The 25,373-nt window shown below is 45.7% G+C and overlaps 1 protein-coding gene across 1 annotated transcript in view; it reads left to right on the forward strand.

The window, feature by feature from the left end:
• The first annotated feature begins 322 nt into the window (after positions 1-322).
• The window catches only part of LOC144784078 (elastase-1-like), a 168,836-nt gene continuing 143,785 nt past the window's right edge, over positions 323-25,373 (forward strand). Inside the window, exon 1 of the mRNA XM_078662769.1 lies at positions 323-380. Coding sequence (XP_078518895.1) covers positions 347-380 — 34 coding nt within the window. The 5' untranslated portion in view covers positions 323-346. The remainder of the gene's footprint in view (positions 381-25,373) is intronic.

Genomic DNA, 25,373 nt, shown 5'->3' on the forward strand with positions numbered 1-25,373 from the left:
GTGCCTTGATAGACAGTAGCTGCACCTCACAACCAATAATAAGCAATGTAAATGCACATTTATTTAGCTTTACAGTGTTGGCTTATGTGTTCTATTTGCTTTCAGATCCTTGATAAAGGGTCTGTTCCATACTTCCCATGAGAAATAAGCAGGTGTAAAAAATGTGAGAGTTGCCATGCCAGCAGCTTTACCACACAGTATTTGTTTAAATCCTGATAACAGTGGGGTGGCTAACCGTGATATCAGCTGATTCATTGTATTATTGGTCCGTTATAGTTGGAAACCCTTATCAAGTACCTCTGTATAAAAGCTCCTCTGCCATACCCTCAGTACTAGCCTCGCAAAAATGTTGCTGTGCCTGTTCCTTTTGGGCTTCGTTGGTGAGTTACAAAGCTTCCATATCTGAATTTCATGATTAACAGCAGATTCACAAATTGTACTTGTATTGTATTGTAATTACATTTATATAGCGCTTACTACCCCTGATGAGGCGTTGAAGCACTTTTTCTGCGAGTAGCACGCTACTCCCGAAACCATAAAGGATTAGAGATGAATAGTATAATGAAATATGAAAGTAATTTGAGTGGTGGATATGATAGTTATTTGGATTGAGAAGGATAGTGGAGGGATGGAAGAGGGAAAAAGGTTTGCATTTATATAGCACGTACTACCCCGACGAGACGTCGAAGCGCTTTTTCTGAGAGTAGCACGCTACTCCGGAACACATAAAGGATTAGCAGTGAATTAGTACAGTGAAATATGAAAATAATTTGAGTGGTGAATATGTTAGTTAGTTATTTTAATTGAGAAGGATAGTGGAGTGCTTGAAGAGGGAAAAAGGTTTGCATTTATATAGCGCTTTCTTCCCCTGATAAGGTGTTGAAGTGGTTTTTTGGTGAGTAGCACGCTACTCCGGAACCCGTAAACGATTAGTTGTGAATTAGTATAGTGAAAATATGAAAGTAATGTGATTGGTGGATATGTTAGCCAGTTATTTGGATTGAGAAGGATAGTGGAGACATAGAGGGAAAAAGGTTTGCATTTATATAGCACTTATTACCCCAGAACAGAGGAAACACTCAGGGGTCAAATCCAAACAGTGGTAAAACTTTCACGAATTAGCAACCCTGTACTGTATGATTAAATTAGAGTTTGCCTAAGACTATATTCTAGAACAAGTAAGTAGATCAAAGTCAAGCCAACAATTTAACCATTACAAGTACAGCAGGTTGTCTGTAATAAAATGAATACCAAAACAGGTTCATGTAAACTACTGAATCAGTGGTGTTTTCCTATAAATGTTTTATGATTTTAGAAGCATATTTTTTCTTTAGGAGTGAAGGCTTTTGCAGCTCCTCTGTGCACTGTTCAGCCAATAATGAACACCCAATTGCACCATGGAATGTTTAGATTGTTTGCCTTTCATAGTGTGAATTGTGTTGTAGGAAAAGGCATTGAGTGATTGCAATTTTTTATTTTTTGATTAATCAAAGGCACTGTCATGCTTGGAGACTAACAGGTTGTTTCACAAAAGGGAGATTATATAGAATCCACCAACAAACAGATCCCCTGTTTGTGTCTTTGGCAGTCGAACCCCCCTGTTATGGGCTCTCCACGGGTGCGGTCCTGCCCCTCTAAGATCCAAGTTTGTTTGGTATGCCCCTACCAGACAGCTTCGCTCATCTGATGCTAAACTGGTAGTCGTTCCCAGATTTAGGAAGGTCAGAGCTGGTGGTAGATCCTTCCAGGTGACTGCCGCCAGACTCTGGAATACTCTCCCCATCGAGATCAGGGCTACCAACGAACTTCTGCAGTTTAGGAAAAAGGTGAAAACCTGGCTTTTCCCTGGCTAGCCTTCTCCCCCGGTATTTTTGCTGTTTCTGCTTCTATTGGGTTCTGTTAGCACCAGGATGCCTGCAATGGTGACAGCCGCGCTTTACAAATTCTTAAAATAAATAAATAATAAATTATGAGTTCTCTCCATTTGGAGGCGACATTAAACAAAATCAGCCTACCCCTTTCTGCAGGGGCGGAGCTTCAGAGGGTTGTTTGGGGTGTTATACCCCCACCCCCAATAAATGCATTTTCTCATAAATAGTTGGGTGCATGCCCTTTCCGTCGGGAATGCTGCGGTGCCTGTCAGATTTCACCAGGAATGTTTACATACACACACTGACAAAAATGCACACATACTCTCATCCCTTCTCTGTTTTGAATGTCCTAAAAAATGTTGGGTATTTTACAAAATATTGTGTTTTCTCTCTTAGTATTCCTACCAATCCGCATTCCTCTCCCTTTCCACTGCTTCCTAGGCCTCTCTCATGCACCTCACTTGTCATACAATGTATTTTAACATTATATGCCAGCCGGACTGTTGGAAAATCTGAAGGTCACACCGCCCCAGTCTTATTGACCAAGCTACGCCCCTGCCTTTCTGGTGGCAAATCATTCAATATGAGAAACAATTGTTTTCTTGTCTCCCCACTGGTTAGGTTCATTGGTTGAAAGACTTCATTTATGAGAATTATGCCATCCTGTGAATAATGGAAATTAATTTTTGGGGTGACTTCTTGTACCCATCTTTAGAATAAATGGGATGAATTCTCCCCTGCCATACATTATATGACTATTGCAAGGAACTGAGGAATATTGTGACTATATAGAAGAATGAAGCTGAAGTGGGAACTTTTTTCCTTATAGTACAAGGTCACAGCATCACTGTTCCCACAAAATGCTTACACCCTTGACGTGTTGCTTTTTCATATGAAAGAGATAGGATGTTTGTAAACATGAAGAATACAATTAGAATCTCTTGTGCAAAATGAAACAACTGACTGTTACCTGATTTCTCATTGTAGTGTATGTTACTTAGTCCTAAATCTGTTTCAGTTCATGTAAATTTACCTTAGTGTGTACATGTTTATATGGGCCCTTCTTTACACCAATAAACTTCTCAAAGCTCATGTTGGTTCCCGTGCCATCCATCTTAAGTCATTCACATTGTATGGTATAAGTAAAAATTAAAAAATAAATCAATAAAGATATTTGTTACAGTGATATTAGAATTTGTTTAATACAAGGCAGATTTAAAAACAAAACGCTGTAGCTCAAAATTTGTAGAAACATGCAGAGAGAAGCTATATTTCCAATAATTACCTAAAATGTGAACACCTAAATATGTGGCTAAATATTTCCTTGTCACCAGCCAACTAGAAAAGGGAAGCTAAAGGACAAAAAGCTACATTCCATTTTGGTTTTTTGAAATAGGCAGCTATAATTAGGCCCTGTGACCTACCTTTCCCCTGGATGCTGACTCTGGCAGCATGGTTTGTGAAGTCAGAACTCAACTGTAGCAAGTTATTACAAGTATGCAACTACCTTTTTTCTTTATTACAGGTGATTCAGTGTGTCACACGTTTCTCTAATAAGGATAAAGGTTTTTAAATAGGTAGTGCATGCTTCCATGAGTTAAATATGTGAGTACTTAGCCCTAACTGTACATTACAATGGTATTGCAAGTCACTGAGGTGTTCAGTGACCATATAGAGACATGAGACCTGAGGTTAAATGCCCTTATATAGTCCAGCAACTCTGAAGTGACTTGCAATATCATTTTGATATATGATTAGCAGCATTTGATTTCTAAATATTTATTGCCCTGTTGTCGTATGTACTGTTAGTTTTGTTTAACTTTTATGGTTGCTGTAGTGACCAAGTGGGTATGCATCATGTTGGATACTTTTTGCCAGGTTGACTTTTTAACAAAAAGCACTTGGATGCTGCCATTTTTTTAATCCAAATTACCAATATAAAGATCCAAATTGCAAGTCCCAGAACTAAGCATAGTAAGTAAGTAAGTAAAGTAAGCTTTATTCGATTTAAAAGTAAAATCATAAAAGCACAACAAATGCATCAATTCAAAATTTCACAAACATTATTAAAAGAATAAATGCTTACTACTACATAAAACATATTCATTTAAACATGTATATAGGCTACGAGAAAACCATTGTTAAAAAAGTTTAAAATGGAATATCAACACACAACAGCAGGGGGATTTGTAAGACCCAGAGGAGAGATGTTATGGCACATAGATTTACGATACTTTATGACTGTTCTTAGAAAACATGAGACAGCAAATATTACATGGTCATCTTCTAATCTTAACAATTTTAAGAACGCTGGCCTACAGTTTCTTAAACCCCACCGTTTAAGTAAAGGTTTCAAATATACTTTCCTGGGATTAGAGTACAATGTGCAAAAGAACAATATGTGGATGTTAGATTGCACCGCGATGTTATCACAGGGGCAGATCAGCTTAGTGGACGACCAGTTGTTCGCGTCAGGTAGGGTTACCATACGGTAAAAGCTCCCAAGGCACAAGCGGGACAGAAGTATTCGGTTGAACGGGCTGGGGTCAACCTTCAAATAAGTTTGCAAGCCTTCGTTGGGGGTAATTTCCTGGAAATATTGAATAGTAAGTTTAAGTTTTTCACGGTTCCATCTCACAGTATCCAGGTAAGTAGTTATTATTTTTTTAAGGGCTGATCTAGAGAGATCCTCCATTGATCTTGGATTTTCAAAATATTCCAGGAGTCCTAAATCTGTTAGTAATAATCTTACATAGGATATCCATCTAAAGTTGGCAACCCCATCTAGGGCTAAGCAATCTTCTATGAGGTCCCTGTTGAACCCGGCTTCATGTGTTGTCCACACCTTGTGCCATAGGAGAATTGGAGACATCTTAATGATATCGCTCAGATGTTTAACGCCTGTCTCAATGTGCGTCATGAACGTAGATGTACTTTTGGGTACTCCCAATAAATAGCAGATAAATTGGTTTTCACAGCACTGCAGGGAGCAATCCTTCTCAATACCCCATAAGCCAGCACCATAGATAGCTGTGGAGACGCATTTCGCGCGATAAATCTGGATCAGCTCCTTGATAGGTTTCCCGCCTAGTCTATCAGAAAAGGTGCGCAAGGCACCTATGGTGCGGGTGAAAGCCAGCTTTCTGGCTGCAATCGCCGGCTTCCAACTACACCTCCTGTCGAACAGGACCCCTAGGTAGCAAAACCTATCAAAGGTAGCTAATTTTTGTTTATCCAGAAATATAGTACAGGGGGCCCTATTAAGTTTACTAGTACATGGCATGGTGTATGTTTTAGATATGTTTACTTTAAGGCCTCTCTCCTGCATATAACCTGGTAACCGCCCTCTGTAAACCCACCTGAGTTTGAGACATTATTGCCGCGTCATCGGCGTAAAGGAGAATAGGTGTTGGTAAACCTTTCACGGTAGGGTAATCATTTGGAAAGAGTGAAAGATATTGTCCCACTGAATTTATATAATACGTAAAAAGCCATGGGGCCAATATGCATCCTTGTCTTACCCCTCTTGACAATGCAAATTTATCCGTGCATTCCCCCTGTTTACCGTATCTCACTCTTGCCCCGGAGTTGTTATACAGCTCCTTAATAAAGGTGATTATTCGGGCATCAATACCCAGATCGTCCAGCGTGGACCACAATAAAATATGGTCCACGCAGTCGAAAGCGGAGCTCAAGTCCACAAAGGTTATGAAGAGTGCTCCGCCTCTCGCCTGTGTGTACTTGGAGGTGAGGAGGGACAGGTTTAGGCACTGTTCCAGTGTCCCTATACCATTCCTGAACCCATATTGCAAGTGTGACACAACATTATTGTCTTCCTCCCATACTTGGAGTCTTTTTAGTATGATCCTTCCTGCTACTTTCATTAGGCCGTCCAGTAGGGATATTGGCCTGTAGCAGGTCGGATCATCTCGCCTGCCCTTTTTAAAAATAGGTACCACTATGGCATCTGACCAGGTTTCAATGAACCCGTTTCGGTTTCCCATATTCAAAACATTAGTGAGCAGAGGGGCCCAGAAATCCGGTTCGGCCTTATAGACGTCGACCGGGGTACAGTCGGGGCCTGCTGCTTTACCTGGTGCGCTTTCCCTGATGGCTTCTTGGACTTCTCCTATTGTGAAGGTTAAGTCTATCGGAAATGGATAGGACGGGGAATGTATGCCTCTACTAGTGGTTGTGCTTTTATCCACCATTAATCTAGGCCCCAAAGGTAGAGAAGTATCTGCTATACTTGGTTGATTATATAGCTGCCTAAAGTGGGTTAACCATCTTTCAGCAGTTATAGCGAGGTCTATTTTGTTACCATTGTCCCTCGGTTGGTATAGGGTTTTGACCAGCCTCCAAAACTGAGAGCTGTTTTTCTGTATAGAAGCTTCTCTCAGTGTTTCCCAAGCCTGCTTTTTTAAGGCCAGTCTTCTTTCTTTCATTGCAAGTTTATATAGTTTCCTGGCCTCACGAATTTTATAGGGGGATCTTGGTTTCAGGGCCAGTACATCTTTTAAAGCTTTTAATGCTTTTGTGCACTTTCCATTAAACCAACCTTCAGGACTGGTGGGATTTTTTTTGGAAGCACGGGTCAGCAAATTTTTAATGTGGTTTATGATATTAGCAAAGGCTGACATAACAATAGTGGGTTCCCCAAATTCCTCCAGACATGTGTTCACATCCGCTGCACAGTTAGTGATCAGCTTCTGTAAGAACAGACTAGGAATAATTTTTTCCCATTTTATCACGTAACCATTAGTTTTAGTTAAGTCTACCTTGTATGGATACGTGCAGGTGATTCCCTTATTTTCAAAACGCCCTTTTATGTTTATACCGATTATCAAGGGATAGTGGTCACTGGATACATCTTTTCCGACTTCCCACGAGGTTATAAACCCTTGGTTAGCACGAGTTATGAGTATGAAATCAATTATTGATTTACAACCCCTTCCAAAGAAGGTTGGCTCAAAAGGTACAGGGAGAACACAATTCTGATTCGCAAAGGAAAAATCGAATTTAAAAACGATATCATTTAACAGCGTCCCCATCTTTGTATGAACAAAATGTGTCGGTTCCTCCCCCCATGGTCATCCAAACCACATAAACCCGAATCGGTGTGTGGACAAATGGTGCAATTAAAATCACCGACCCAGATTATTCTTGCCCCCTTAAATAGGTCAACAGCTCTAGCAATATGCCGGCACATATTAGACATGGCGGACTCCATTTCACTATTCGGGATATTGTTGTAAAAGTTCACCAATACAATATTCCCATTTTTGCCCCAAGTAAGAGATAGGATTTGACAGAATGTGCTAGAAAGCACTTTATTAACCTTTACCTCTGCAGATGTTGAGACGTATGTACAGAGCCCACCCTTGTTGTGACCCAGTGTTGACGGCCTGGCAGGAGAATGGATAGTCTGATACCCTAGTAAGTGTAGTTCTTCGTAACACCATGTCTCTTGAAAGCACAGGATATCATGCTTGTGTATGACATCCAGCCAGACTGAGTTAGTGGCTTTACTTGCTAACCCTGCAACATTCCATGATAGGAGAGTGTTGGAATAAGGTACCCTACTAGTAACCGCATGCGAACTGCCTACACTTACTGGAGAATTTTGCAGTCGCAAGATGGTGTGTTTGTGATGGCAGAAGGAGTCCTAGGAGTGACAATGGAACGATTCTGGGGAATTAATTGGGAATAATAAGGGACAACACTAGACATCGTGCTATCTCCAGATGGATTTTCCCTCGGCCACATATAAGCTCTAGTCGCCTTCGGAGGACTTACTAAAGGATGTTGGGTAGTGGTAGACTGATGTTTCTGGGTCCCATCGGGTAACTTTTCTATTGTAAAAGGCTCAAAATGTCATTCATTTTCGTCCAGTTGGGAAAGAGGGTGGAATAGATTGACCAGAGGTATACTCCAGGTGTCCTTGGGGTTATAAGATTGAGAGTTATCGCAATAATCACTGGAAATAGGATTTTGATATTTTGGCGGTTGGTAGGTTGGCTGGCAGTGTGGGAAGTGCGGGACATAAGTGAAGTCATAAGGGTTCGGACCCCTTGTCATCGCTGGGAAATTTATTCTATAGGGAACGTGTGGTCTGTGGGTCTTGGGTTGAAAAGGGGTGGGCCTAGGTCGGAGGTAAGATGGATTGTGTCCCATATGCGAGCCTTGGGCTGGAAACCGAGTATTTAAGGCTCCATACGAGCCTTTTTGATACCAGTTGTTCCTAGTGTTGGGAATTATATTCCTTGATGGTAATTTATTAGGAGGTGGTGGCTTCAGCATAGATTCAGGGTAGAAATAACCTAGGTTGTGTGTTTAAATCTCCCCCTTACCCATCCCGGGAAACCAATCACTGATAAAAGTGACTAATCTGTGATCTTTAAAGTTGACTATGATCACGTCGCCATCTATATCCTTAGGTCTGGTGCCTACCCAGTTGCATCGCCTAACCGAGACGATATCACCGTTTAGGTGCGGGGGAAGTGGTCTGTGTTTCCGCAGCCAGTAAATGACCTTGTTTTTTAAGTTGTCCTGAGGTTCGTACTTGCCAGCTGGCAGGGAAGGAACGCCTGTTAATACAATGACAAAATTTAGGCTCTCTGGTGGTAAATCAGCGATGTCCCTTGGGCTTCTTTTTGCATTGTAAGATGTATTAAGTGGGAGCTTTTTCTGATTAGGATGGATATTATGGGTCCCTGTGTTTTTGCTTATGATGTTAGTAACTGTGGCAAAAATATTTTTAGATTTGTCATTAGATTTTTTATCCTGAGCTGGTTTTGGGGTCCCAGATAATGGTGATGGATTTGCTTTAGTAACACCACTCCAGGTATTAAGTTGATTAGGTACTTTTACGGACTGGATTGTATTGGTAGGGACCTGAGGTTTACCGGGCAATATACCCTTCTGCACTTGAAGGATTTGATCGACACGCTCACCCAGCCTAATAATCCTTTCTGATAGAGGGAGAATTAGAGCTTTTATGAGACAGTCAATATCATTCAATAACCCTGCATAACTAGGAACAGATATTGAATTAGGAATCGTGTCTTTCAGTGTCTCCCATATTCCATCCTCTTGGGGAGTAGTAGGCTGGGAGTGTATTGGATTAATCGGGTTATTAGGAGGAAGAATTCTCCTTTTTAATACATACTTTCTTCTTTTCTTCCTCGGCGGAGAGCCACAGGAACCCTTAAGATGTTTATTGGGGACCTTAGTAGGTGATCTTATAGGCTTTCCATCGAGGATGTTAAGGGGATGTTGATCAAGCCCAATTGGAGTAAATGCAGGAGAGGGTACAGTTTTATCGTAAAGAGGAGCTGGTTCGATTTGGATGGTACTTAAATCTGTAGACTGTGTGGTTGGTAACTGAGAAGGAATAGAGTTAGAAATAATTATAGTATCTATCTGTTCGGGGGACTGAGTTAGAAAAATACGAGGGATATCTTCTAAAAAAGAAGTGTTAACAACCTCTTTAGGTGTAGTTAAATCTATAAGAGGTCCTATGACTGTGTCCTGGAACTGAAGAGGTCTTTGTTTTAACTTCTCGATAGAGAGACGTCGCTCAGCTCGTTTCTCTGCGAGAGTAAGCTCCCTACCAACTTCATTCTTTATTTTGGCAAAAAATTTGTCCAGGGGGCCTAAAAAGGAGGAAGAAGACCCTGACGTTCCTGGAACAGAGTTTGCCTCGAGGCTAGGCATCTCGAGGAGGGAGGAGCTAATAATGATGACCCTAGCAAAAACACATCAGTAGCCGGTACTGCAGTAACAGAATCAGATCAAGGGCGCACAGTAATATAAATTGACAAGGAAAAACAAATAAGAAAGTAATAATAAAGTCCCGGGCTTCTCCCGGCGCGCTGCCGCGCCCTTCCGCGCCGCGGGGTTCAGTGATTGGTAATATACTGCCTCATGGGTAGGGGGAGGAGCCTGCAGGGAGACCGTCCCAGCTGGAAACTATTGGGAGTTGTGGGCGCTCCTGGGACTTGTAGTCCTGCGCCCACAACACGCTCGCAGCCCTGCAGGTCCCCACGCCCAGAGTCACAGTTCAGGCAGTCGAGGTGCTGCGATGAAACCCCCGGCGCAGCGGGACCCGCGCAGCGGGTACCGCAAGCAGTATCAGAAACAGTGTCCAGGGAAAGACAAAACGGGTTTCCAAGGGTCGTCACACCCAGCGTGGGAGCAGCAACAAAGGAAAGGCAAATCCAACGATGAGGAGGAAGGGGAGGCTTTTCACCGCTCCAGGGCACCAGGGAGGAGCCTGCAGGGAAAGCGTCCCAGCTGGAAACTATTGGGAGTTGTGGGCGCTCCTGGGACTTGTAGTCCTGCACCCACAACACGCTCGCAGCCCTGCAGGTCCCCACGCCCAGAGTCACAGTTCAGGCGGTCGAGGTGCTGCGATGAAACCCCCGGCGCAGCGGGACCCGCGCAGCGGGTACCGCAAGCAGTATCAGAAACAGTATCCAGGGAAAGACAAAACGGGTTTCCAAGGGTCGTCACACCCAGCGTGGGAGCAGCAACAAAGGAAAGGCAAATCCAACGATGAGGAGGAAGGGGAGGCTTTTCACCGCTCCAGGGCACCAGGGAGGAGCCTGCAGGGAGAGCGTCCCAGCTGGAAACTATTGGGAGTTGTGGGCGCTCCTGGGACTTGTAGTCCTGCGCCCACAACACGCTCGCAGCCCTGCAGGTCCCCACGCCCAGAGTCACAGTTCAGGCGGTCGAGGTGCTGCGATGAAACCCCCGGCGCAGCGGGACCCGCGCAGCGGGTACCGCAAGCAGTATCAGAAACAGTGTCCAGGGAAAGACAAAACGGGTTTCCAAGGGTCGTCACACCCAGCGTGGGAGCAGCAACAAAGGAAAGGCAAATCCAACGGTGAGGAGGAAGGGGAGGCTTTTCACCGCTCCAGAGCACCAGGGAGGAGCCTGCAGGGAGAGCGTCCCAGCTGGAAACTATTGGGAGTTGTGGGCGCTCCTGGGACTTGTAGTCCTGCGCCCACAACACGCTCGCAGCCCTGCAGGTCCCCACGCCCAGAGTCACAGTTCAGGCGGTCGAGGTGCTGCGATGAAACCCCCTGCGCAGCGGGACCCGCGCAGCGGGTACCGCAAGCAGTATCAGAAACAGTGTCCAGGGAAAGACAAAACGGGTTTCCAAGGGTCGTCACACCCAGCGTGGGAGCAGCAACAAAGGAAAGGCAAATCCAACGATGAGGAGGAAGGGGAGGCTTTTCACCGCTCCAGGGCACCAGGGAGGAGCCTGCAGGGAGAGCGTCCCAGCTGGAAACTATTGGGAGTTGTGGGCGCTCCTGGGACTTGTAGTCCTGCACCCACAACACGCTCGCAGCCCTGCAGGTCCCCACGCCCAGAGTCACAGTTCAGGCGGTCGAGGTGCTGCGATGAAACCCCCGGCGCAGCGGGACCCGCGCAGCGGGTACCGCAAGCAGTATCAGAAACAGTGTCCAGGGAAAGACAAAACGGGTTTCCAAGGGTCGTCACACCCAGCGTGGGAGCAGCAACAAAGGAAAGGCAAATCTAAGCATAATGTTGGCAAAAACCAATGACTGGCTGTAGATGGCACTCATAACTTATTGGGAGTTAGGGAAGAGCAGTTCTGGAAGAGAGGAAACATCGGTCTTGGCCAGGGCAAAATGCCCATTCAGTGTTACAAAATGTGATGGCTTTTTAAAACAACATATTCTGAAATATCCGTACTGTCTTTGCTGCTCTTTTGTTTATTTTTATTGTAATCCTCATTCCCATTGACAGGGATGTCTCTGCTGCAGTTCAGCTCCACTTTCAGCTGCTTGTGTCTCTCCATGTGAGTTGGGGCTGTCATGTGACAACCTCTGCTAAGAAAGACAGGTGTGTGTCTTTGTTGAAATACACCCAGGCATATTTATGACCCGGTTTGCACAGCGTTTGCACCATGCAACATGGTACATATGCAACACAAACCTTAAGTGAGATTATTGAAGCCACACACTGCCACTTTGTGTGCCTTGCGTGGCCCTGAGTGGCTCCATAAATCTATTGTAAAGCAATGCAGCGCAAATCACTGTGTTGCCTTACTTTGCCCTGGGAAGTCGTTCCATGGGCATTGCGTGGGTGTTCCAAAGCAGCTCCCAAGGAATTTGATGCATTCCCAAATTTACCAGAATTGGTAAACCTGGTAATGCCCCAAGGTGTAACATGGAGAAATATCTTTAATTCTCCTTGTTACTTCTTCCTTCTATGTGTGGGGGCAAGGAGAGTGTGTTCAGGGTGCCACACACCTTCTTCCATAGGTGCTGAAAGTAGAGGTGTGGAGGTGGGGGTGCTTTTAACCAGGCAGGAGTTCAAAAGGTGAATGAACAATAAAATAAAATTCCATTTACAGTGCTATAAAAAACAAAAGTCAAATGTAAGGCTATGCTTTGTTGGCAAATATTGAAGCCTATTCTTTGAACAAGAAAACTGGTGTTTACTTTTCTTTCTCCGACTGCAAAGAGTTAGGATTTTGTAAAAGTGGCCTAGGTGACAATCTTGCTGGGGTACAGGGAATGAGAGAAAGGCTGAGGGATGGCATTTTTTGTAACACGCAACAAAATGAAAAACCTGTATATTAACTACATAGGTTTCAAAATATATCAGCAATTAGTGAAGTACAAATGAAGCACATTTTTGGTAATCATGAAGTTTTGACGGAAACAAAGATTTTAGTAGGTCAACACAATCAAGACACTTTACTTGGTGATGTGCTAAGCATAATTTTTCACTGAAACCCAATTTGCTCACATTATCATTTGAGCACTATATAATTTTATTGATAATACTGCATGTTTTTGCAACTTTAGTACCCATTTCAACTGAACAAGTGTGCTGACGGTAAGTGACAGTGAACTATCACACCAGTGCACCAAAATGCACCAACAGCTACATACCACACCCTACCGCTCTCGTGATTAATGTATGTGGCACACTTGCTGCACTAGTTCTTTGCATGACGCTTGAATTTTTCACAATCCCTATGATGTCAGTGATGTAACATTAATGGCAGCACCCCCACTATGAAAATTGTTCCAGCACACTGCCTTCTTTCACAGTTGCTGAGGAAAGAAAGGGGCCAGCTGTACATGACAGGGCACACTGACATAACTTTTGTGCAGTGCTTAATTTGTAAAATAATAAGTGCCAGGGCCCAGACCAGGAGGCCACTGCTGCTTGCACTACCCATCGTCCCTGCCATTGCTGCCAAAACAACTACTAACCTGCTCTTTCGCCTGCAAGTGCAACAGTTCAGATTATTCGGGGTCCCTAAAGCTAATGGAATGGCTGGGGAGGCAGGTATTAGTAAATTTTAATGTACATTGAATTCACAAACAACCAATGTTCTGCTCATATCTTAATTAGATGAGCAGCACCACCATGTGTCAGACTGTCCTAAGTGTGGTGTTGACAATTAAGTATCTGTGCTGAGCACCGTTAACCAACTAAGTGCTGGTGCCGAGTACTGGAAACCACTGGCTCAAATTAAGCACTGCTTTTGCATACAGTAGATGATTGCACGTGAGTAGCCTTAAAAATCACGAGCATACTGGCTGAATAGGTTATGCAGACTTAGAACTGCACTATTACTTTTAATAAACCCATAGTATATTTGACAAGTCTGTGGTTCTTCATATGTATTCTAACAGTTTAGTGGCAGTTCCCTGGTGCCACTGGGATGCAGCGCGCTTAAGGGGATACATTGTGGCAACAGTGCGGCACAATAATTTATTTTAACCTTGTCGAGGCAATTTATTATCTTTTATTTTTCTCTTTCTTATGTTTGCATTTTAAACTTTGAAATTTGCGATACTTGCACCATCGCGGCGTTCTGCAGAGCAAAGGCAGGCGCTTAGCTTTTAAATTTATTGCTCATTGCTGATTCCACCTTGCATTGTGTCCTTACCTGCTGTGTTGAGCTCCCTTCCGTCCGGTCCATCGCGGCTCCTCTGCCGTTTGTGTGGTGGGTGGCTCTCTCACCGCGGCTACTCGTGCCGGTCCGGTGGAGAGCGGGCGCCATATTGGGAGGAGCGTGAAGGGCACTGGGACCAGAGTCAGCGGTCCAGTTGCCCGAGGCTCCCTCCCATAAAGCGATTGTGGTGTGCTGTTCCCGTGTGGTTCCCAGGTTAGTGGCAGTTCCCTGGTGCCACTGGGATGCAGCGTGCTTAAGGGGATACATTGTGGCAACAGTGCGGCACAATAATTTATTTTAACCTTGTCGAGGCAATTTATTATCTTTTATTTTTCTCTTTCTTATGTTTGCATTTTAAACTTTGAAATTTGCGATACTTGCACCATCGCGGCGTTCTGCAGAGCAAAGGCAGGCGCTTAGCTTTTAAATTTATTGCTCATTGCTGATTCCACCTTGCATTGTGTCCTTACCTGCTGTGTTGAGCTCCCTTCCGCCCGCTCCATCGCGGCTCCTCTGCCGTTTGTGTGGAGGGTGGCTCTCTCACCGCGGCTACTCGTGCCGGTCCGGTGGAGAGCGGGCGCCATATTGGGAGGAGCCTGAAGGGCACTGGGACCATAGTCAGCGGTCCAGTTGCCAGAGGCTCCCTCCTATAAAGCGCAATGTGTCTACGAGAGCGCAGCGCGCGCGACGATGGCGCGCCGAAGGTGCGCCTAAGGTAAGCCCGTCTGCGAGCGTCCGGGACCCGGGACCACAGACTCTGGACAAAATTTTATTTACACTGCCTCTGATTTAGTTGCACTCAGACCTACTGGAAATTCGTGGCCGCCATTATCTACACACACATATTAAAACGTACCTCTCTATTTGGCATTTCTAAAGTTATCCCAGCTGTCGACTCCTCGCCCATGAACTCACTGCGCATAGATCATGGTATACCTAACAAACCTATGCCAGAGTTCCGCTGCATCTACCTTAATACACGGTCGATGATCAAACATCAGGTAGACATCTTTCTTTTATTGAGCTATGAAAAACCAGACATTCTTCTTTTGACAGAAACTTGGTCTACTCTTGACTCATTACCAGATATACTCGCATCTCTCCCCTCTGACTATTATATTCTCTCAGCCAACCGCCCACCTGGGAAAACAGGGGGGGAGTAGCTGCTATTATTCTTAAAACCCATCAGTTCAGAGAACTTTCACCTCTGTCTCTCCCGGATACGGAGAATATTGTCATCAAGTTAGATACTGATAGTGGGGCGTTACTATTAGTTTTACTATATCGTCCTCCTCAGTTTATGGCCACGTTCCCTTCTCTTTTAGCAGAACAACTGGCTTCATGTGTTATTAATTACTCTAAAATTATCTTAATCGGGGATTTGAACTACTGGTTTGACAATGTGGCATTAGACTCTCAAGCAGCAGAACTCAAGGACGTATTATCGGATATAAACCTGAAACAGCATATACACTCTTCTACTCATCAGAAGGGCCATAGTCTGGATCAAATTTGGTCATACAATTTGTCTTTACCTCCACCCACCATACGTCCTTGTAGTTGGTCAGACCACTTTTTCATACATTTTTCATTTACAATCAATGGGACTGTCAAACCTAGGCCACAGGCGGGCAGAGAAATTCGGAAATGGAAGTCCCTGGACTTACCAGCATTTCTAAACACTCTGGCCACTACCCCTCCCCCTCAATGCGAGGATATGGAATCGAGTGAAGAGGCACTTTCACAATGGCTGTGCCAAGCTGCAGATCTCGACGCTCCCCTGGTACGCTTCCCCAGATCACGGGGGAGGGATGCCCACAAATGGTTCACTCCAGAATTGAAGAAATTAAAACTTAAGATTAGACAAAAAGAAAGGAAATGGAGAGCCAATTATTTATCACAGGATAAAGAGATCTATTGCTCCGCTAGGAAAACATATCAAAAAATTCTTTTACAACACAAAACTGATTATTTTTCGGCAAAGATCATGAAATCTCTGAATAAATCAAAGGAGATATTCGATATAGTGAATGATATTTGTAATGATGATAGGACAGCCCCCCCTATAGTTCCTACCCAAAAATGATGTGACTCTTTGAATGAGTTTTTTAGGGAAAAAATCGTCACCATAAAACGGAACATAATCAGCTCTCCCATTCTAACCCCACTAGACGATATATTTTATAATCCCCTTACACTAGATACCTTCTCTCCCATTGAGCCTAAAACCTTTTCTGAACTCCTTGTGCGTGTCAAATCTGGATCGCCTGATGATATCTGCCCGCCCCACATTTTTAAAGAAATAGGACTTGCTATCCCTCAAAGTATTCTTCCTTTACTAAATCACTTGCACAGGGCAAGGTACCTAGTAGGTTTAAGCGTGCTCTGCTGATCCCTTTAACAAAAAAACCCGGCATTGACCCATATGACCTTACGAATTACAGGCCGATTTCCCTTTTACCCTACCTATCAAAGATTCTGGAAGCCCATGTCTCTATCTGTCTCTCAAATTTCATCGAATCAACTGAATATTTGGAACCGAATCAGGCAGGCTTTCGCCCATGCCATTCGACCGAGACAGTGATACTTGCGGTCCAGAATAACCTGAGATCTAACGCAGATAGAGACAATCATCAGGCATTGGTGCTCCTTGATTTGTCGGCTGCGTTCGCACGGTTGACTATTCTATTCTTGTCAACCATGTCGAGCAGGCCGGACTCAGGGGCCCTGCTTTGAGCTGGCTGAAGTCCTTCATCTCCGAACGTACTCAATCTGTTAGATTGGGGACATTTACAGCCCCAAAAACTGTTTCTCCCTGTGGAGTCCCTCAGGGATCATCTTTGTCCCCGTTACTTTTTAATTTGTATTTACGCCCTCTACTGCATTCTTTGAAAAATTACAAAGTTACAATTTTTAACTATGCAGACGACTTGCAACTTGTTTTTTCACTGGACTCCCCTGCCGCTGTGGTGGAATTTCAAGAAACTATGTCCCATATTCAGAGATAGATGAATCTGAATCACCTCAACTTAACCCGGGCAAGACAGAACTTGTCTTGCCCGGGAAAAGTGAAATTAGTTGGGGTCCCCACTTCTGGCCATCTGACATGGGAACTCCACCCACCAAATCCTACATCGTTAAGAGCTTAGGGGTGACTCTCAGTGAGAATCTATCGCTTAAAGGTCATATAGGGACGTAGTCTCATCCAGTTTCTTTCAATTGAGAAAGATAAAGAAAATTGCCCATCTTTTAACTCATTCTGCTCTGATTCAGGTAACTATCGCCTTAGTTTTATCTCGGCTTGACTTTTCAAATAGTTTGTACCTAGGTCTTCCAGCAGGTCGGCTAAAGAGATTGCAGTATGTCCAGAACCAGGCAGCCAGGCTCATCTGTAAGCAACCTAAATGGCAATCCATCAGGCCAGGATTAGAAAATCTTCACTGGCTGCCGGTAGCCCAGGGAGTTGCATTCAAAGCCGGCTGCATTATTTTTAAAGCCTTGCAGGGCAAGGGACCCAAATTCATAAGGAATTTGGTATGCAAATACACTCCTTCACGTAACCTTCGCTCGGCCCACTAAGAACTGTTAATGGTCCCCTTATTTAAGAAAAAACGTCAGGGCGGCAGCAGTTTCCATTTTCTTGCCGCCTCCTTATGGAACTCCTTGCCACTGTCTTTAAGACAGAGCAATGCTCTTCTTACCTTCAGAAAAGCCTTTAAAACATTGCTTTTTAGACAGGCCTATCCTTAAATAAGTGCGAAATGTACTCTTGTTAAATGTAAAATGTTATGCTGTGCTCTCAAAAACTTCGATAGCGCCATGAAGCCCACGGGCGTACGTGCGCTGAATAAATAAAATTTAACATAACATAACATAAAAATTTATAGTGTGGTGATTTCACATCTGTTCTGTGCAGCTCACAGGTGATACGCTGTTTATATTGTGATGGGATACAAAAAAAAATTAACTGTCCCACAGAAACAGCAACCTGGATGACGGAACACTGCTTGAATTTAAATGCTGTAAAGTCTGAGATCCTGCTTTTCGATGGAGCACACTTAGTCTGGGACAATACTTGCTGGCCCCGGGCGCTAGGAGCTGCCCCAGAACCCAAGGGAGTTGCAAAAAACTTGGGCATACTCATCGATAATGCACTAACAATGCAAGACCAAGTTCGAGCGCCTTGCGGGAAAAGCTTTGCTATGTTGAAACTTATTCAAAGACTTTTTTCATGGATCCCCTTAACCCCTTGCCTGCTTATGACGAGCCCAGCTCGTCATGAGGCACAGTGGAGCTGTGGTGATGACGAGCTGGGCTCGTCATAACGGCCGCTTCACTCCCCCGTGCGGTGAATTCCACACCTGTGTGGGCGTTCTACGGGAGTGGGCGGAGTCATGACGATCCCAGCTCGGTATGAGCACAGCTGCACTGTGCCTCATGACGAGCTGGGCTCGTCATGAGCACCGCGGCGCCGCACAGGATTGGAATTACCCCCACGGTTAAGGGGTTAAACTGTAGAAAGTACATTACTCAGGCACTACTTTCTAGCAGACTTGACTATGGGAATGCGCTCTATGTGGGCATGCCCGAGTATCTTTTTTCCCAACTACAGGTGGTCCAGAATGCTGCTGCTAAACTGATCTGTGTAACACTTCTATGTTCCCGGGATCGGGGAAAGCCAGGATACCACAAGAGAAGCAGACGGCAAGTGGCTAATAACGTATTTAATGGAGTATGAAAACAATTGGCTGGATTAGCCGAACAGGAAATAATACAGGACAATGTAAATAAAGCAATGTCTACGATACCCTTTTTGCAGCACCAGGGGCTCTTACCGTCCTCCGCATGTACACCGGTCCCGGTGTACGCCAACGGAGGGCACAGTGCTAAGCAACGGCCGAAAATGCCGTTCGACAGCTGCTAAGGGAGTAATGTCAGTGGTGTGGGTTCTCTTGGTGTTCTCACGAACTTGGGAATGCCCAGCCGGGCACTCGACCATGCAGCCCGTGACTGGAGCCAGGGAGCAGCCGCTCAACCTACTCCCCCAAAAGAGCATACCCTTTATGTAGTAATGAGGTCTTAAGTACAGCCTCTGGTGTCTTGTAACAGAGACGCGGCAAACCCCTCCGTGGCGTGCGTCTCTGTTAACTGATGCTAAGGACGGAGTGGGGCAGAGAGCAGCCGCTCGATCTTGCCTCTTATCTTCTACTCCGGTTCTTATGGCACAAACTCTACAATTGGCTCCACAGCTGAGACGCGGCAAGCACCTCCTCGGTGTGCGTCTCAGCTAGAGGCCAAAGGTTGTCAGGGCGGGGGCGGAGAGCAGCCGCTCAATCTCGCCTCAGTTGCCCAAACAACAGAGTTGTACCCAAAGCTCTCTTCAGCTGAGACGCGGCAAACACCTCCGTGGTGTGGGTCTCAGCTAGTCAAAAAGGTTCTTGCATCGGGGGCAGGGAGACGCCGCTCACGCTTACCTCCCAATCACCTCCGGCTCGCCGCACCGAACCGAACTCCAAACAATGCTGGGATCTATGGTTGAATCCAATGTCGGCAAGGGATCTGAATATCCGATGCTGCGTCCTCGCTGAGAAGTGCTTATGAAGGCGTTTCCGGTCCGCGAGCCTCTCGCTAGGCAGGCTGGTCATTGTAGTCCCGGTCCTGTGATGGCGCCGATCGGTCCGTGTCGGATCGCGCTGCACTCATCGGGAACGTCAGGGGCGCGGGGAATTATGACAATCTGCAATAAAAGCAAATACAGCTCGGCATCTGAAAGTCTGAGGGAACTGCATCGGTTGCCCGTACGCCAAAGGGCTAATCTCAAGCTCCTGTGTTATGCCCATAGAGCGCTACATAAAGTGGCCCCTGAATCTTGAGAGATAAAATTTAATTTTATAATCCCACATGAAATCTGAGTTCTCGCCATTATGCCCTGGCCATAATCAAACGTATCAAGAAGGGTAGAGCAGGAGGTGAATCCTTCTCTAATCTGGCGGCCGTTCACTGGAACGAACTACCCTTGGACCTTCGCATAACGGACGCCTAATTGTCCTTTAGGAAGGAACTGAAAACATGGCTGTTCCCTAGGACATAGCCAAAGATACCCACTGTCATCTTGGCTGAGGTCCCACTCCTTTAAATTATCTGGACAATCGTCTTTTCCATATCAGGATAACACTTTCCTAGCGCCGTCATGCCCCTTGGGATGAATATTGCGCTTCATAAATACAAAAATGCAACAAAAAAACAAATACATGGGCTCAAGCTGAAATGCTATTTTTTCGCCCTGTCATTTAGTGACATAAATCTATTAGAAATTAGAAAAAGTTATAAATGTATGCTCACTTATATCAATCTTTTGCTGAGTACCAGGCCTCCCTCAATCAATCAAGACATTTATAGAGCGCACTACTCACCCGTGGGGTCTCAAGGCGCTAGGGGGGGGAGGTGCCGTTACTGCTCGAACAGCCAGGTCTTGAGCTTCTTCCTGAAGGAGAGGTGGTCTTGGGTCAGGCGCAGGTCGGTCGGGAGGGAGTTCCAGGTCTTGGCGGCCAGGTAGGAGAAGGACCTTCCTCCTGTTGTCGCTCTTCGGATGCGGGGGACGGCGGCGAGGGCGTGGTTGGTCGATCTGAGGTGGCGTTTGGGAGCGTAGAAGTTGATTCGGTTGTTGAGGTAGCTCGGGCCTTGATCGTGTAGGGCTTTGTGTGCGTGGGTGAGGAGACGGAAGGTGATTCTTTTGTTGACGGGGAGCCAGTGCAGATTTCTCAGGTGTCCGGAGATGTGGCTGTTTCGTGGGATGTCGAGGATGAGTCTGGCTGAGGCGTTCTGGATCCGCTGGAGTCTCTTCTGGAGCTTGGCGGTGGTTCCGGCGTAGAGGGCGTTGCCGTAGTCCAGTCGGCTGGTGACGAGGGCCTGAGTGACAGTCTTCCTGGTCTCGGTGGGGATCCACCAGAAGATCTTCCGTAGCATGCGTAGGATGTAGAAGCACGACGAGGAGACGGCGTTGACTTGTCTGGTCATGGAGAGGGAGGAGTCCAGGATGAAGCCCAGGTTGCGTGCGTGGTCTGTCGGTTTGGGTGCGGTGCCCAGGGCGGGGGGCCACCAGGAGTCGTCCCAGGCGGAGGGCGAGGAGCCCAGGATGAGGACCTCCGTCTTGTCTGAGTTCAGTTTCAGGCGGCTGGTCGTCATCCACTCGGCTACATCTCTCATCCCTTCGTGCAGGTTGGCTCTGGCGGCGGCGGGGTCGTTGGTCAGGGAGAGGATCAGCTGGGTGTCGTCGGCGTAGGAGATTATGTTGAGGTTGTGTTGGCGTGCGATGGCCGCGAGGGGGCTCATGTAGACGTTGAAGAGGGTGGGGCTCAGCGAGGATCCTTGAGGGACGCCGCAGATGACTTCGGTGGCCTCTGACTTGTACGGTGGTAGGCGGACTCTCTGTGTTCTTCCGTCGAGGAAGGATGTGATCCATTCCAGTGCCTTCTCCTGGATTCCGATGTTGCCGAGGCGCTGCACTAGGGTGCGGTGGCAGACGGTGTCGAATGCCGCGGAGAGGTCCAGGAGGATGAGGGCCGCTGTGTCTCCGTTGTCCATCAGGGCTCGGATGTCATCGGTGGCAGCGATGAGGGCGGTCTCGGTGCTGTGGTTAGCTCGGAAGCCAGACTGTGAGGGGTCGAGGGATCCATTCGTCTCGAGGAAGGCGGCCAGCTGTTTGTTGACGGTCTTTTCCCTGAGTTGATACTTGGTAGGATAGCAAGCAGAATGCGGCATAACATCTCACAAAATATCATATTCTCTTCCAGGCTTAGAAGAAACTTGTGGGGCCCGGGTCTCCACCTTCATGCAGGGCCCTTGCAGGGTGGGGCCCCTCTCTGGTGCAAGAGGCCTTGATTCAAAAGGACAACAATGTCCTTGGGACATATTTAGAGGCAGAGCCATGTGTGGGTCTCTCTCTTGTTGGCTGGTATATCTGACTTGTCATGAATGTATCACAAAAGCAGGCCAGGCCTACCTTTATGCTATTTAAATGTAGCTGTGGAGGTTCGATGCCTGAAAAGAGTGGGGCAGGAGACCCCCCAACCCCCGTCTGCTGACCTCTTGTAATAGCCCTGTGCACTTCTATCTCTCTGCCATTGTAGCTTGTTTACTGCAAACAATAACGTATATACTGCAAGGCTTCATGATTCTGGGTTATTATGCATAGATATGTACAGGTTTTGAATAAGGTTGGAGAAACTAAGCAGGATGACTATTTTAACAAGCATTGGAAAAGCCAATAAGTCTGGCCTTTGAGACCCATTGGCTTGGTCAATGTTGTTTACCCGTGCTTTACAGCATTCCCGAAGCTGTGCTGCATAGTTAAATACGAGAAAATAGACTATGGCTCCACACGAGTAGTTGTGTACAATATGGCTAAACTGTTTTTTTAATTACTGATCTGAGTTAGATTAGCAAATAAAAAGAAAAAAAGTGCAAATGTGATTTTTTTTTTAAGCACAGGTGGTGGGGCAGCAACACGGAGGGTGTGGGTGGGGGGAAGCAAAATAAGGTATGCAAAGGAGAAGCAACAAAGAAGGAGGGTGCAGATGGGGAAACAACATGGGGAGGAGAAGCGAAGGGCAACAGGGATGGGGGTATGGGTCTGGGAATCAACGCAGAGGGCCAAGCGGGGACAGAAGCAACACAGAAGGCAGAATGGGGTAGAGAAACAATGGGCGAAGGGGCAATGCAGAGTGGATTGTGGAGAAGCACATGGGAAATAAAGCAGATGTGTGGAGGATATGATAGCAAGGACAATATGGGGGGGGAAGCACACAAGACACACAGAGTATCACAAACTGCAAGGTTAGACAAGTATATAAGGCAGAGATCTGGAAAACACATGAACCCTTGCAGAGTGTTTAACCCAAAAAACTAATTGAAGTGCTTAAAGGGCAAGCAATGGAAGTATAGAAGTTAAGATTGACAAGAGGAGATATGCTTAAGAATCAGGCAAATGAGAGTGACAAGGAAGTTATCCAATGGTATGCAATGGGTGGTGTCTAAATCTGTGTATGTTTTTAGTAAAATGTCAATATGTATTTTGCAACCATACAGAGCTCGACCTATAAAGAAACTTGATCTGACCTGGGTCGGTCTACTATATTCTACTATATAGGGACCACTGTCCCAATCCAGTGTTAATGGCACGATATTGAGGGAATTCAGACTGTGGAGGGGCACGTGGCAGGGGTGCCCTTTGTCTTCCTTGCTGTTCTCTGTGCACATAGAGCCACCGGTTGGCATGGATAACAGGGCGGGTGCACTGATCTGTGGCCTGAAATGGGACAGACAACGGTTTACGTAAAATAAAATGTAAAAAAAAGAAAACCATTTGCCATATCGCCGACTCGGCGAGCGCAAGGTAAGTGGTTTTATTTATTTATTTAAATTTTCCTATTCGGTAATCTGTTTTCTCCTGCCCTCCCTGCCCCACCACCCCACTGCTCTTACCTGCACCAGCCGCGCCTGTATGAGAAGTTACCTGAGTTAACTTTATGGGACAGGTAGGAATATCAAATTCCTGACCCCGAATGCTACATCTGGTGAAGGGCAACATGCAGGCTAGGATGGAAGGGGAAAGTAACGCTTGAGACACCGTTCTGGGAAGCTGAGGCTTTCAAAAGGGCTACAGATGGTAGAAGGGCATGATAAATGGGACCTACTAGGCATCTCGAAACTATGGGATGTTTGGCGAGACATTGAGACAGTACTGTTCCTTGAACTACGGTTTGACATGGCGAGAGTCAATTCCTCTGATACATGCACGTGGAACACATTGTACTATGGAGACCAACTGATTGATACTGCAGAGGAGACGCCATCAGAATTCTGAGAGCCCCACTACACAAACGTGCAATCGCACAAATCTACACCATGGTGCTTGCCAATAGTCTACCACTCCTTAGCACACTAAGGACCAAATGGGAGCCAGATCTATGGAGCCTGGATGGTGACATAAGGGAGGTGGCGTGCCAATATCCCAAAGAGGTGGCCAAACGTACAGGGTTCGAGTTAGTGCAGCTGAAACTACTTCACAGTGCCTGGTTGTATGATATTACAACTCATTCCATTGTAACGCAGGCCTTTTCCACACATGCATACACCGTGATTGCCTTTCACACGCATAACCTTTACCACGAATATTCCTTTACCACGCATACTTTTACAACGATTTTCATTGTAAATTCATGCATGGTAAGGTCATACTCTTGGTAAGGATTATTCTCCCACCTCTAAACTCTTCTTACAAATACCCCTCCCCTGCACTTAACCCTTAAATCGGACCCCTGCTTTTTTTCTCTAAAATCTAATATTCCCCTTACCTCTTCCGTGTTGATGTCGCATGTCGTTAAGAGGAAACAGAAGTGTCTTTCCATTTTCTCTAATGACGCTGATTGCCTCCACATAGAAACTTCAATAGGTGCGTTTTTTTAGCGGGGGGAACCCCCCACACCCCTTTTTTATTTTTAGTCTTTAACACACATGCCTTTAACTACGTATCTCGTAATAAAGATATGCGTGGTAAAGGCTATTCGTTGTAACCACGCATGCGTTGTAATGCATGCGTGGTTAAGTTATGCGCGGAAACAGCCGCGTTGTAGTGGCCGTTTCCCACAGTGCCTACTTCAGAAGGACCAGGCTATTCATATTTGACAATGAACAAGGTTATCGGGTGTGCCATCAAAGGAGCACACTGCTTCACACAATATGGGGTTCCCTTCGTATAAGGGAAAACTCTTTGAAGATTCATGACACAATATCCTCGGTCATAGAGCTTTCACTAGACCTGACCACTTAGCTGGTACTGCTGTGCATTTGGGGTGAACAAAACTTGGACAGATATACACTGCTTTTTTGCAATGTGGCATTGATGGTGGCAAGGCGAGACATAAAGTGATACTGGGGGTGCAGCATCAGTCCTGAGAGTGGCTGAATGGAAATGAAACTTAAATTGGTGCATGGGAGCTGTGGAGCTGGTCTGTCGGGCTCTCGGTTGCCCACATAAATTTGAAAAAATGTGGGGCCCCTGAGGAAATGTTGATGAAAACCTGGAGTGAGATGAGATTTGAGACCCACGAGGTACAATGGATACACTGCTGGGGAAGGAATTACTATGGTCAAATGACTAGACAGACACTGGTAAATGTAATGTTGAAATAGGATGGGTCTAATACATGCTCTTTATCATATGGGTGCAGAGGAGTACGGTATTGAGACTGTGGGCCTCATTGTTACAACTTTTATTGTTTGTCTGTTGGTACGAAACTTAATACACAGATGTAATGAAAAAAATGCACCATGAGCAAAAATGTGGATTTCGTGCTACGGTCCTTTGATGACACATATAAACCCAGGAATCTCAAATGGCCATAGAAACTGCTTAAAATTTCCAAAGTCTGCACTACCACAATAAAGAAATTTAATTGTGGGATGGGAAACCTAACTCAACCTGATTGAAAGTTTTGTACGCCGCCATCGACTCAGCCACACTCCTGGACACCTGGAAGCTTGCAACTGTCATG

This window comes from Lissotriton helveticus, chromosome 10 (genome assembly GCF_964261635.1).
Source record: "Lissotriton helveticus chromosome 10, aLisHel1.1, whole genome shotgun sequence".
In the NCBI taxonomy this organism is placed as follows: domain Eukaryota; kingdom Metazoa; phylum Chordata; class Amphibia; order Caudata; family Salamandridae; genus Lissotriton; species Lissotriton helveticus.